Source organism: Pseudophryne corroboree, chromosome 12 (assembly GCF_028390025.1).
Source record: "Pseudophryne corroboree isolate aPseCor3 chromosome 12, aPseCor3.hap2, whole genome shotgun sequence".
Classification (NCBI taxonomy): domain Eukaryota; kingdom Metazoa; phylum Chordata; class Amphibia; order Anura; family Myobatrachidae; genus Pseudophryne; species Pseudophryne corroboree.
Window position 1 is genome coordinate 52,871,479 of NC_086455.1, and position 12,698 is coordinate 52,884,176.

At 45.2% G+C, this 12,698-nt stretch overlaps 1 protein-coding gene across 1 annotated transcript in view; it reads right to left on the reverse strand.

The window, feature by feature from the left end:
- PLCB2 (phospholipase C beta 2) overlaps window positions 1-12,698 on the reverse strand; it is a 294,302-nt gene that overhangs the window by 105,009 nt on the left and 176,595 nt on the right. Inside the window, exons 12-16 of the mRNA XM_063947515.1 lie at window positions 8,057-8,139; window positions 6,422-6,506; window positions 4,802-4,961; window positions 4,566-4,663; window positions 1,814-1,910 (exon numbers count right to left, since the gene is read on the reverse strand). Coding sequence (XP_063803585.1) covers window positions 1,814-1,910; window positions 4,566-4,663; window positions 4,802-4,961; window positions 6,422-6,506; window positions 8,057-8,139 — 523 coding nt within the window. The remainder of the gene's footprint in view (window positions 1-1,813; window positions 1,911-4,565; window positions 4,664-4,801; window positions 4,962-6,421; window positions 6,507-8,056; window positions 8,140-12,698) is intronic.

Below are 12,698 nucleotides of genomic sequence, written 5' to 3' on the forward strand. Positions count from 1 at the left end.
TGATTTTCCATTCGGACAGGACAGAATTGCGGACACGTCCTCAATTTCTCCCTAAGGTGGTTTCGGCTTTTCACTTGAACCAGCCTATTGTGGTGCCTGCGGCTACTAGCGACTTGGAGGACTCCAAGTTACTGGACGTTGTCAGAGCATTGAAAATATATATTTCAAGGACAGCTGGAGTCAGAAAATCTGACTCGTTGTTTATATTGTATGCACCCAACAAGATGGGTGCTCCTGCGTCTAAACAGACGATTGCACGTTGGATATGTAGCACAATCCAACTTGCACATTCTGTGGCAGGCCTGCCACAGCCTAAATCTGTAAAGGCCCACTCCACAAGGAAAGTGGGCTCATCCTGGGCGGCTGCCCGAGGGGTCTCGGCATTACAACTTTGCCGAGCAGCTACGTGGTCAGGGGAGAACACGTTTGTAAAATTTTACAAATTTGATACTCCTGCTAAGGAGGACCGGGAGTTCTCTCATTCGGTGCTGCAGAGTCATCCGCACTCTCCCGCCCGTTTGGGAGCTTTGGTATAATCCCCATGGTCCTGACGGAGTCCCCAGCATCCACTAGGACGTTAGAGAAAATAAGATTTTACTTACCGATAAATCTATTTCTCGTAGTCCGTAGTGGATGCTGGGCGCCCATCCCAAGTGCGGATTGTCTGCAATGTTTGTACATAGTTATTGTTACAAAAATCGGGTTATTACTATTGTTGTGAGCCATCTTTTTAGAGGCTACTTCGTTTTGTTATCATACTGTTAACTGGGTTCAGATCACAAGTTGTACGGTGTGATTGGTGTGGCTGGTATGAGTCTTACCCGGGATTCAAGATCCTTCCTTATTGTGTACGCTCGTCCGGGCACAGTACCTAACTGAGGCTTGGAGGAGGGTCATAGGGGGAGGAGCCAGTACACACCATGTGACCTAAAAGGCTTTTTAGATGTGCCCTGTCTCCTGCGGAGCCCGCTATTCCCCATGGTCCTGACGGAGTCCCCAGCATCCACTACGGACTACGAGAAATAGATTTATCGGTAAGTAAAATCTTATTTTTTACACTCCTGAGCGATATCGTTTACTATATTGCCCAGTGTGTATGCTGCTGACGATGGCCGATGTGCCAGTGCTCGGGACGTTAACAATCAGTGTTGGCTATGCCTACAGCTCAATTTGGACTCAGCGTCCAAAGCTGCATGCAAGGCCCGGCCACGGCATGATGTCACTGTGCGATATTGCTAGCTAGTGGTACAGCACTGTAATATGCCCAAGTCGGGCGGCTTGGGCTGGGAGGGGGACACACTAGGCGATGTCTCTCATGGAGCACATCGCCTAGTACCGGTATGTACGCACCTTAAATACCTCAGCTGGTGTACACATAAGATCACGTTACAGCATTCCTACTGTTAATTACCATTTTCTGCATATTAACAACAATAACATCCTAATAAAAATAACATTATAATAACAGTAAAATATTAACATAATAACAAGCACATTGGAAAAAGTATTTTCCCAATAATGCAACATACACTACAGAAAATCAGAAAAAAAGGAAGTTAACCATAAGGAAGTTAACATGAAATTTTGGGGGAGATGCAAATGTTTGAAAAGTCGGTTGGGTGTCTGTTTTTTCTTGTCTATTAGATAGGAAAAAACAGACTCCCAACTGACTTTTCAAACATTTGAATCTCCCCCTTTGTATCTGCTACTACACACTTCTGGTGAAATCTGGCCGAGCCTCATTCATAGAAATCAACACTTTCAACAACCTTACACACAGACTATCCGCTAAGATTCAGAGTTACTCTCTTACGTGCTGACACTTCAAATGAGTCAAATTTAACTGGCTGGATGTAGTTGACCAAACTTGACATCTCTTCATAAGCTGTGGCCTCCAGACCAGCAGTGCCCTGTACAAGTGACAAGTAAGAAAGGAAAAGGATTTACACTATTTTACCTTGCATAAAAATCTAGCCAATCTACTAAGTAATATCTGAATAGTCAGCTTACAGTACATTATTGGAACATACTGTATAACTTGCTTTTGTAGTTTTGAAGAGAAGGGGAAACCGATCCAACCAGCCAAGGCTCCAGCTGAAATGTCAATCACTCAATGTCCTTGGGGCTCAAACTCCCAGCCTCCGTATCCCCCTATGACATGGCAGAATTTCCATGGCTAGGAGCAGGTCAATGCTGGGATGTTTGCAGGGGTGTTTTTAGAGAGGAGAGGGGCCATGGGCAGGCCCCGTGCAGGCCCCCTGCTCTCTGGAAGAGCTGTAGACTCTGGCTTTGTGTGGATAGGGTGTAAGCAGGCCTGAGAAGTGGTTCCAGTGACTGCTTGGTGCAAGAATTATTGGGGGGCTACATGACCAGCAGTCAGCCTCAGATACCTTCCTTGTTATTCTATTAATTTCACTTTTTAGGACACCTAAACCAATAAGAGGTTATACACGCAATACCAATCAGCTAACATTCAATACCATTCAGAAGTCAGTGCAGGGCCATCTTAACGTATAGACACACTGGGCAGCTGCCATGGGCCCTACAGTTCTAGAGGCCTTTTAGGTAAGGGTGGTTGGTGGTCACACAATTAGAGTGGCAAGGCAGCATTCTCTACCTGCTCTTCCATCCTGCAACCAATAAATGGCTGTCAGCATGCTGATTGGTGGATGGCTGGAGCTGTCCACCAGTCAAAGTGCTGACAGCCATTCACTGCATGGAAGCAAGTAGAGAGAGGGAGCAGGCAAGTAGAGAGAGGGAGCAGAACCACAGGAGAGGTAAGCAGAGGCGTATCTAGGGTAGGGCGAGTGGGGCACGTGCCCTGGGCGCCTTGGCAGGCCCAGGAGAGGGGGGCGCCGGCGGCGGCCAGGGCATCATGCCCCACTTGCCCCCGTCAACCCTAAATGTGAGGGGAGGAGAGCGCTGCATCTCTCCCTCCCCTCACCGCCGCTGCCAGCACTAGCAGCGCTGCCAGCAGCGCTGCTGTGTCCGGTCTCCGGCGATCAGTGGAGGGTGAGATGTTATGCATAGAATCAGGGAAGTGTGAGAGGTGATGCAGAGGACCAGGAGAGGGAGAGAGGTGATGCAGAGCATCAAGGGAAGGTGTGAGGTTATGCGGATGCACCAGGGGAGGGTGAGAGGTGATGCAGAGCACCAGGGGAGGGTGAGAGGTGATGCAGAGCATCAGGGGAGAGTGTGAGGTGATGTGGGGCATCAGAGGAGGGACAAGAGGTGATGTAGTGGATCAGAGCGGGGTGTGAAGTTATTCGTAGTAGGATTATCCACCTAACAGGAGCAGCCGCAGGAGGAATAGGCATAACTGGATGGAAACGCCGACGGGCAGGATTAACACACACCAGTCAAGCACCATTACTGACAATCATCTGCCCGACTACCAGCCCTCACTGTACACTCTGTTTAATCAAATTTCATATTTTAGTTTGCAGTGAGTGCTAGACACGCCCAATGGGCAGTGCTAGTCACGCCCCTCCGACGGTGCACCCCCTAATAAAATGTGCTGTGCACGCCTATGTCGACACCACTTAGGTCGACACCCATTGGTTGACAGTGAATAGGTCGACACTAGAAATAGTGAATAGGTCGACGCGACCATTAGGTCGTCATAAACAAGGTCAACATGCAAAAAGGTCGACATGAGTTTTTCAATTTTTTTTCTTTTTTGAACTTTTTCATACTCTACGATCCACATGGACTACGATTGGGAACGGTAACCTGTGCTGAGCGCAGCGGCAGCGGAGCGAGGCACCTTGCCGAAGCATGGCGTGCAGAGCGAGCCATGCGAGGGGACACGGTGCACTAATTGGGGTTCCCCGTCACTTTACAATGAAAATGACACCAAAAAAACATGAACATGAAACATGTCGACCTTTTTTCATGTCGACCTATTTCTAGTGTAGACTTAGCCACTGTCGACCAATAGGTGTTGACCTAATGGGTGTCGACCTAGACACTGTCGACCATGCGTACCATGCCCATTCGGGATCCGGTCTGAAGACCGACAGTATCTAGGTCAACAATGTTTAGGTCGACCACTATAGGTCGACAGTCACTAGGTCGACATGGATGGAAGGTCGACAGGGTTTCTAGGTCGACATGTGCTAGGTCGACAGGTCTAAAGGTCGACATGAGTTTTTCACATTTTTTTTCTTTTTTTGAATTTTTTCATACTTAACGATCCACGTGGACTACGATTGGAACGGTAAAGTGTGCCGAGCGAAGCGGTAGCGGAGCGAAGGCACCATGCCCGAAGCATGGCGAGCGAAGCGAGCCATGCGAGGAGACGCGGTGCACTAATTTGGGATCCCGGGCACTCTACGAAGAAAACGACACAAAAAAACCCACCTCATGTCGACCTTTAGACCTGTCGACCTAGCACATGTCGACCTAGAAACCCCGTCGACCTTCCATCCATGTCGACCTAGTGACTGTCGACCTATAGTGGTCGACCTAAACATTGTCGACCTAGATACTGTCGATTTGATGAACCACACCCACCCATTCAACATTATGGTACAACTTAGTTCATCAAGTCTGGTGTAACTGACCTCGTCTGATTGCATCTGTTTCATCTCTTCTTCATTCACATTTTCTACAACCTCTTCACCTTCTGCTTCTTTCCCTGAATCTTCTTCCACTTCGTTTTCTGTAAAAAGACATAAAATCTCCATTGATGCTGATCAGATGTTTTATTATTTATAGACTACAAAGAAAGAGGAGTAATAATATAACACATATGTTGTTACAGTTAGATGCTATGTGTAAGAAGTTTACTGTCACGTACCTGAATTTTCATGTAATAGTGAATTTGCCTGTTCTGCACTGGTGGGGTCACTGCTCTGTGCTTTCTTCTCCGCAGATGAAAAAGCCTGGTTCTTTTTGTTTTTTATCAATATTTTTCCTAGTAATTCATTAGGACTTGGCACGGGATGTCCAGGTTTCAACTGAATAATGAAATGAGAAAAATAAGATACATAGTTTCCACCTAATGCATTGAACAACTAAAATGGCTGTTATCACATATATAGTATTATCTATATTCTCCTTAAGTCATTCTGTTCTGCAATAGTTAGTGTCCTGAAATACATATCAGCCATTACCTATGATGAGACAGGCCCATAAATAAGCATTCATATAGCAATGTACAGAGCTGACATCAGAAATTATGGGGTCCAGGACTAACAAAAGAGACAAGGCCCCTCCCCCCAAAATAAGATTCTACCGCATCACTCCACACCTATGTGATGTCATATATTGTAATATTACATATAGGTGGAATGTTATGGACCTACAGGAACGGTTCACAGAGAGCTGATGCACAGTTGAAGGCATGTTTTACGAAGTCTTCACTGTGCATCAACCCGCTGTTGTTTCACAGCCTGGTGCAGTTCTACAGGTATTGCTAGTAGGAGCCAGGGTTGGGCCCACCTCTCTGTTAGGGCCCGGGACACCAGTCCCCACAGTCCCCCCCTGATGGCTGCCCTGGCAACTTAAATGATACAAACAGTACATACCAACTTTCTGGCTGCCCCCTCCAGGAGGAAGCAGCCAGGTTGGCTCAATAGGGGAGTGGCATCTTCATAGGTGGGCGGTGTGGGGGGGTGAATGCACGACTGCATTATCGCAACCCCGCCCCGGCTATACAATGCTCCAATTACCAGCATTGTAAAGGGGGCGGGGTATGATCATGCGATTCAGCACGAAGTGCACCATCGCCCTGCCCACATTAGCTTAGTAAGCAGGCGGATAAGGGGAAGAGGGGCTGTGCGGGCGGCTGGCCAGCTCCGGGAGACTTGCCTTCTTATCCAGTAGGCAGGGAGTGCATCCAATTTTCGGGAGCCACCCGGCCATTCCAGAAGGGCATGAAAATTTGATAATTTATCCACACAAATCTGGCATTTGGTATAAAGACATTTAGTAAGTTATTATTACACTTCTCAATGAAAGGCAGAAATGAGGAGGCAGTGTCAGGAAGGCAGCGCTTTCACCTGACCCTTTTATATTTGCAATTCTGCACAAATTATAGATGCAGATGACAAGGAAGTGCAGTGTGCCAACCCATTACAGCAAATGAGGAATGTACTGCTTTTATTAGTGTGATGAAGACATAATACCACTCGGTTATTACACTGCATAAATGAAGGTTTGATGTGTGAAATGAGAAGCACACGTTTGTACATCCCACGCGTCATTAATGACGTCCAGAGAGGGATTAGGTACTATAGGGACAAATGGCCCGAAAGAGACTTTATACATCTCTATAAACTTCATTCCTTGCGCTGATTCATACTACAGGAATGAACAGGAGAGATTTCACAGTATGCTCCATGCATACTTTCTAAAACAAGGGAACCAGGTGGAAATCATTTCAGTGGTACATGCACTAAACAGTTTATGAACTCACAGGATACTTTTCCAGTACGTCTGTCAGCAACATATCTCCAAATATTGTTCTGCAATACTCAGCCATCTTTGCCTGTTGCTTTGCACTAGGATATATTAAAATACAGTAGTTATTATCAGTACTTATTCGTTACCAGACCATTAAAATGACAGGAAACATAATAACAATAATTTAGCGCCGGTGGCTGTGCGCGACCGATCGGAGCAACACTTGAATTGCTCCATCCAGCACCATCTAGTGGTGCGCAAAACACTTGAATTCCACCCATAGAGGTGAGGAGCAGCTTTAGCCTTTTATTATATAGGATTGGATTTCCTCAGAAAAACATTATAAATGTAAATTATTACATTTTTAGCAAGCTCTGCAGTTGCCTGTTTTACTTGCTGCCAGTACAGGTTTTAAATCTTTTGTAGATGCAGTGTGATGATGTTAATCGGGTAGGAAAACATACATTTAGCCAAGATGGTGGCATCAAATGCCGTAAGCCTTCCTGGTGCCATCTTGAGGCGTATCCTAGTTGTACAAGTCCTGAATAAGCTTTACCTTAGCTTTGTATCCGTAACCTTAGGCTCTTTCACCACTTCTTAATCCTGTTGTTTATCCTGCATTGTAGCTTGTTGTACTGTAGTTGCTTTATCTGAACTTATGTTTATAGACCTACTAGCCTGCAGGGGTGCCAAGAGTGGGTGGGAGCAGGTACTAACTATCCTCATGTTGTGTAGGGAAGGGGGTGATTGCACTGATCGCCCCCTCCCTAGATCTGCCCATGGCTCTGGGGCCCTGTGCATGAACTGGTTTTTTGTCCAGTTTTTTTTTTGTACGTGTGTGTGACCAGACCTTCACTATTAGGCCATGTCCCCTACAGTACACGTGCCCAGCCCCTCTCTATATGTCCCTGCTTACCTGTGCCTATATAACTCTGTTTACTGCCATCTCTGCTCAGTGCTGGGGAACCTTTCTCCACCATTTTGTTTTGACCTTGTAGTTTTTATAGAAATGAAAAGCTGCCACTAAGTGGCATATATTCTAAGTTTGGTAGAGGTCCAAAGAAGAGGAGACAATGCACTAGTAATGTCAAAAGAAAGTTTTTTATAGGAGATAACTTAAAAACAACTGTCCACTGTAGTGAGATGGCTAAACTTTTACATTTTGCTACTAAAATGCTGCTCGGTTTTGCTTAATTTCTGTCTCAAATTAATCATAGTAGTGACATCACAACGGTCAGGTTAGAGACTGTAAATGCTGCCAAAATGCAGAATTTAGAATTTACAAATACAGTACCGCACAAAATGTGATTCTGCGCAATGGTGAGGAAAAAGCGGACCTACAAGACTGTATCACCATAAATTGGCGCTTCTGTGAATCAGCCTTTGTTTCAAGAGAAATTCCCCTTTCCTTTTCTTTGCTACAGTATGTACATTTATAAATCTGTTTATCTGTACTTTGGCATGGTATTTCCGCTACCAATATGGAAATCAGTACAGACCAGTGCAGATGCTGGGTTATATTTCTGTGGTTTGCTGTTGCATCAATATGCCTATAGGTAGTGTTTCCTCATATTTCCAGGACTTTTAGAACATAGACCTTGCAGTAATAGCTAGCCTGACCCAGCACATACAGACACCAGTTACTCACGAGTCAACGTGGTTCTCAAAGGACAGGATCACTGGATAAGGAGACGTTTTGAATGCCGATTCTGCAATAGCTTCAATGACATCCTGGAAAAATAAGAACACTCTTTATTGCTCAGATCTGCCCCCCAACATGTATCAGAGATAATATTTGACCTTCATGTCTGTATTTAGGATTATAATTGAATACATCCTACATAAGTAATTGAACATCACACTCCTTCATGCCTCTGTATCCAATACCTTTGCCTTTCCTACATTATTTTTTTACTAAAATTGGTTGTAAATACTGTAGGTATCAGAAACAAACACATATTTCAAGGAAAAAGTGGAGATGAACAACAGAAAACCACTCTCACGCCAACTGCCTCCCCCTGAAAAGCTCTGTTTAGGCGTACTGCAAATAAAGGAAATATTTGAGGTATTATATAACCATAGCCATGTGAAAATCTGAAAATTGCTATTTAGGGGTCAACTTACTAATCTGCGGCAATAAGGCTGGGTTTCTATCACAATTTAATTGGAAAGTTTGCTGTGGTAACCGAGTGTAAGGGTGATGCTGTGGTAACCGAGTGTAAGGGTGCTGCTGCGGTAACCGAGTGTAAGGGTGATGCTGTGGTAACCGAGTGTAAGGGTGATGATGTGGTAACCGAGTGTAAGGGTGATGCTGTGGTAACCGAGTGTAAGGGTGCTGCTGCGGTAACCGAGTGTAAGGGTGATGCTGTGGTAACCGAGTGTAAGGGTGCTGCTGTGGTAACCGAGTGTAAGGGTGCTGCTGTGGTAACCGAGTGTAAGGGTGCTGCTGCGGTAACCGAGTGTAAGGGTGATACTGTGGTAACCGAGTGTAAGGGCGCTGCTGTGGTAACCGAGTGTAAGGGTGATGCTGTGGTAACCGAGTGTAAGGGTGATGCTGTGGTAACCGAGTGTAAGGGTGCTGCTGCGGTAACCGAGTGTAAGGGTGATGATGTGGTAACTGAGTGTAAGGGTGCTGCTGTGGTAACAGAGTGTAAAGGTGCTGCTGTGGTAACCGAGTGTAAGGGTGATGCTGTGGTAACCGAGTGTAAGGGTGATGCTGTGGTAACCGAGTGTAAGGGTGCTGCTGTGGTAACCGAGTGTAAGGGTGCTGCTGTGGTAACCGAGTGTAAGGGTGATGCTGTGGTAACCAAGTGTAAGGGTGCTGCTGTGGTAACCGAGTGTAAGGGTGCGTACACACTAGGCGATATCGCATACGATCCAGCCAATATCGGCCTGATCATACCCGATATTGTTTACATTGTCTAGTGTGTATGCACTACATCTCCGTCGTTACTCCGTTGCTCCCGACAACGGCAAGTGTGCATGCATGTGGATCCCATTGCATCATGCGCACATCATCTAGTGTGTACATATTGTAGCTTAATTCAGCTCCCCGGCAATACTGGATGGCCTGATTCCTATGTGCAGGCCTGAACTGGTCTGCTTGTGAGAGAGCTTGCAAGTGTAGCTTAGAATGGAGATTTGGGGCAAATGTATCAAACCTTCTAAAAACGACAGGTACAGAAGTTGCCCATAACATCCAATCATCTTACAGCTACCATTTTATAGAATGTACTAGATAAATGATAGCTAGAAACTTATTGGCAGCAATGGACAACGTCTCCACTTAGTCAGTAGCGGGGATATAGCAGTACAGGTGCATTTTCAGAGGGCTTAGTATTTGAGAATGAGTCATTTGAATTGATATCTGGAGGATATGGGAAGCTGATGTGGGGATTTTCAGATTGGTGCAGCAGGAGAGGAGATCAGTGTTGCAGCAACATTAGGACTGATGTGAGGGGAGATGGGTGATAGAAGGAGGTTGCATTGATGACAGGATTTATTGTTGCATCTTGAGTACTAAAAAAGTAAAGTCTAACAATGTTTCAAAAGTGAAGATAACAATGTGAGAAAGATAGGATGTAAACTTTAAGACAGAGGGTAAAGACAAGGGTAACACAAAGGCTGTGGACTTGGGAAAATGAGGAAACTGTGGTCACTAATGCTGAGCACACACTATACAATTATCTGTCCGATCTGACCAGATAATTGTACTGTATGTATTTGTGCGACCAACTTGACATTTCGTAGTGTCAAGTTGGCCGCATTGGCCATTGTATGCATTGAGCGGCCGATCAAGGGGCATTTCCCCTGTCCTTCACATACAGAGGAATGGGGAAATGTCTCCTTCAGAGGGGGGAACGCAGATATCATGGCCATATACACTGTAAGAGATCTCTCAGTATATGCCCGTGATATCTGAGGGGTATGAGGCTGTCAGATAAAATGTCTGTCATGAATGCCGACATAAGTGATTATTATGCCCAGCATAAGTGGTGTGCCCAGAGTAATTAGTCATCAATTAGGGGGATGTAGTTAAAATGCCGTGGGATGGGATCCCGGCGGATGAAATACAGAGCACTAGAAGTGGGGTTAGGGTGCAGGGACAGGAAGGTTATGGTTAGATACCGGGAAGGGGGGGTTAGGGTTAGGCACTTTCAAGGGGAGGTTAGGATTAGGTACCAAGCAGGGAGGGTTAGGGTTAGGCAGTGGGGAAGGGAGGGTTAAGGGTAGGAACCAAGAGGGGAAGGTTAGGGTTAGGCAGTGGGGAAGGGAAGGTTAAGGGTAGGAACCATGAGGGGAAGGTTAGGGTTAGGCAGTGGGGAAGGGAAGGTTAAGGGTAGGAACCATGAGGGGAAGGTTAGGGTTAGGCAGTGGGGAAGGGAGAGTTAGGGATAGGCCCCACTGGGGAGGGTTAGGGTAGGGTGCAGGGCACGGTTAAGGCACTTTCTGGGGGGCTATCTATATTTTGATGGTCGGGATGCCACTGTCAGTATTCTGAATGCTGGCATCCCGTCCATCGGGATATTATACTGAATCCCAACTAGAAAGTGATCTGCAACAAGTGTACATGTAATGTTTAAGTGTTCTTTTTAGATCTGTGGAATAAAGTTGTTTGTTTTTTGTTTTTTTGTTTGTTTTTTTAACTAGTCAGGAGCACAGTACTCGGAAATATTTTGTTTTGGTTAAAACATTATTGTATTTATTTAGTCACTAAATGTTCTGTATGTGATGTTAATTATGCTTATTCCTCATCTAACATGAGATGCATGCCAGCTGCTTCTGATTTTCCAGCCTATACCATCCACAGCCTTACTGTGAAGAAATATACGTTATGGTAAGAACTTACTGTTGATAACAATATTTCTCCTAAGTCCACAAGATCCACAGGATAACACTGGGATATGATGAAGCGACAGCGGATTTGCACCAATCGGTCAAAGCTTTTCGGCCTCCCAGCATGCAACGGGCCCGTCCATATATCCCCACCTCCTGGCTCAGGCAAATCAGTTGTATTCCCAAAGCTCAAGGCAGGAGCATTATAGATAGCCCTAATCAGGCGATAAGAACACACATGCACACCCTTCTGTACAAGAAGGAAGAGGATAGTGAGTAAAAGGATCCTCAAATCAGGTGCGTCAGGGTGGGATCCCTGTGGAACCTGTGGACTTAGGAGAAATACCATTATCAATGGTAAGTTTTTACCATGACGTATATTTCTCAGGCAGGGTCCACAGGTTATCCACAGGATAACATTGGGATTTTCCAATGCAATTTTAGTGGTGGGGACGCTCCTGATTGGACAGGAGAATCCTTTTGCCGAATTCAGCATCATGAGCGGCAAAGTTATCCATGGCATAATGTCTAATGAATGTGTTAATGGAAGACCATGTGGTTGCAGAGACATTAGCTTGAACAGAGAGATCAGCTTGAGAATATACTTCTGAAATCGTCATCTGAAGCCACCTTGCCAGTGTCTGCTTATCAGCAGGCCATAGTCTCTTGTGAAATCCGTAGAGAATGAAGAGAGAATCTGTCTTTCTGATGGCACTGGTACGATCCACGTAGATTCTTAAGGTATGGACCACATCCAGTGATGCATCTCCCGCAGAAAGGCCCGGTACTGTACCTGGAAAGCCATGACTACAATTTCTTCATTAAGGTGGAATTTAGACACCACCTTGGGAAGATACACAGATCTAGTTCTGAGAACTGCTTTATCTGGATAAAAAATCAGAAATGGGGAACAACATGACAATGCCCCTAAATCTGACACTCTTCTAGCTGACACCATGGCCAATAGAAACAGAACTTTAGCTGTCAACCATTTAAGATCCACTTTATTAAGTGGATCAAATGGGGCAACTTGAAGGGCCTTTAGGACTAAATTTAGGCACAGTAGGAGGAACAAAAGGAGGTTGAATGCACAGCATTCCCTGGAAAAAAATATGCACATCCTGTAAGTTGGCAATTTTCTTTTGGAACAATATAGTCAATGCTGACACTTGCACTGTCAAGGAAGCAACCTTCAAACCTTTATCCATTCCTGCCTGAACGAATGCTAAGCCCCTGGAAACTCTGAAAGATTTAGGATCCATTTTCCTTTCACTGCACCAATGAATATAGGTTTGCCATATTGGGTGATAAATGCGAGCTGGGGAAGGTTTTCTTGCTCTGGGCATTGTTTGAATAACCTGTTGTGAGAATCAATATATATATAAGGGAGAGAGCGCATAAAGTTTTATAAGGTTTTATTACAATTTAAAAACATAAAAAGGTTCTTTCCTTGT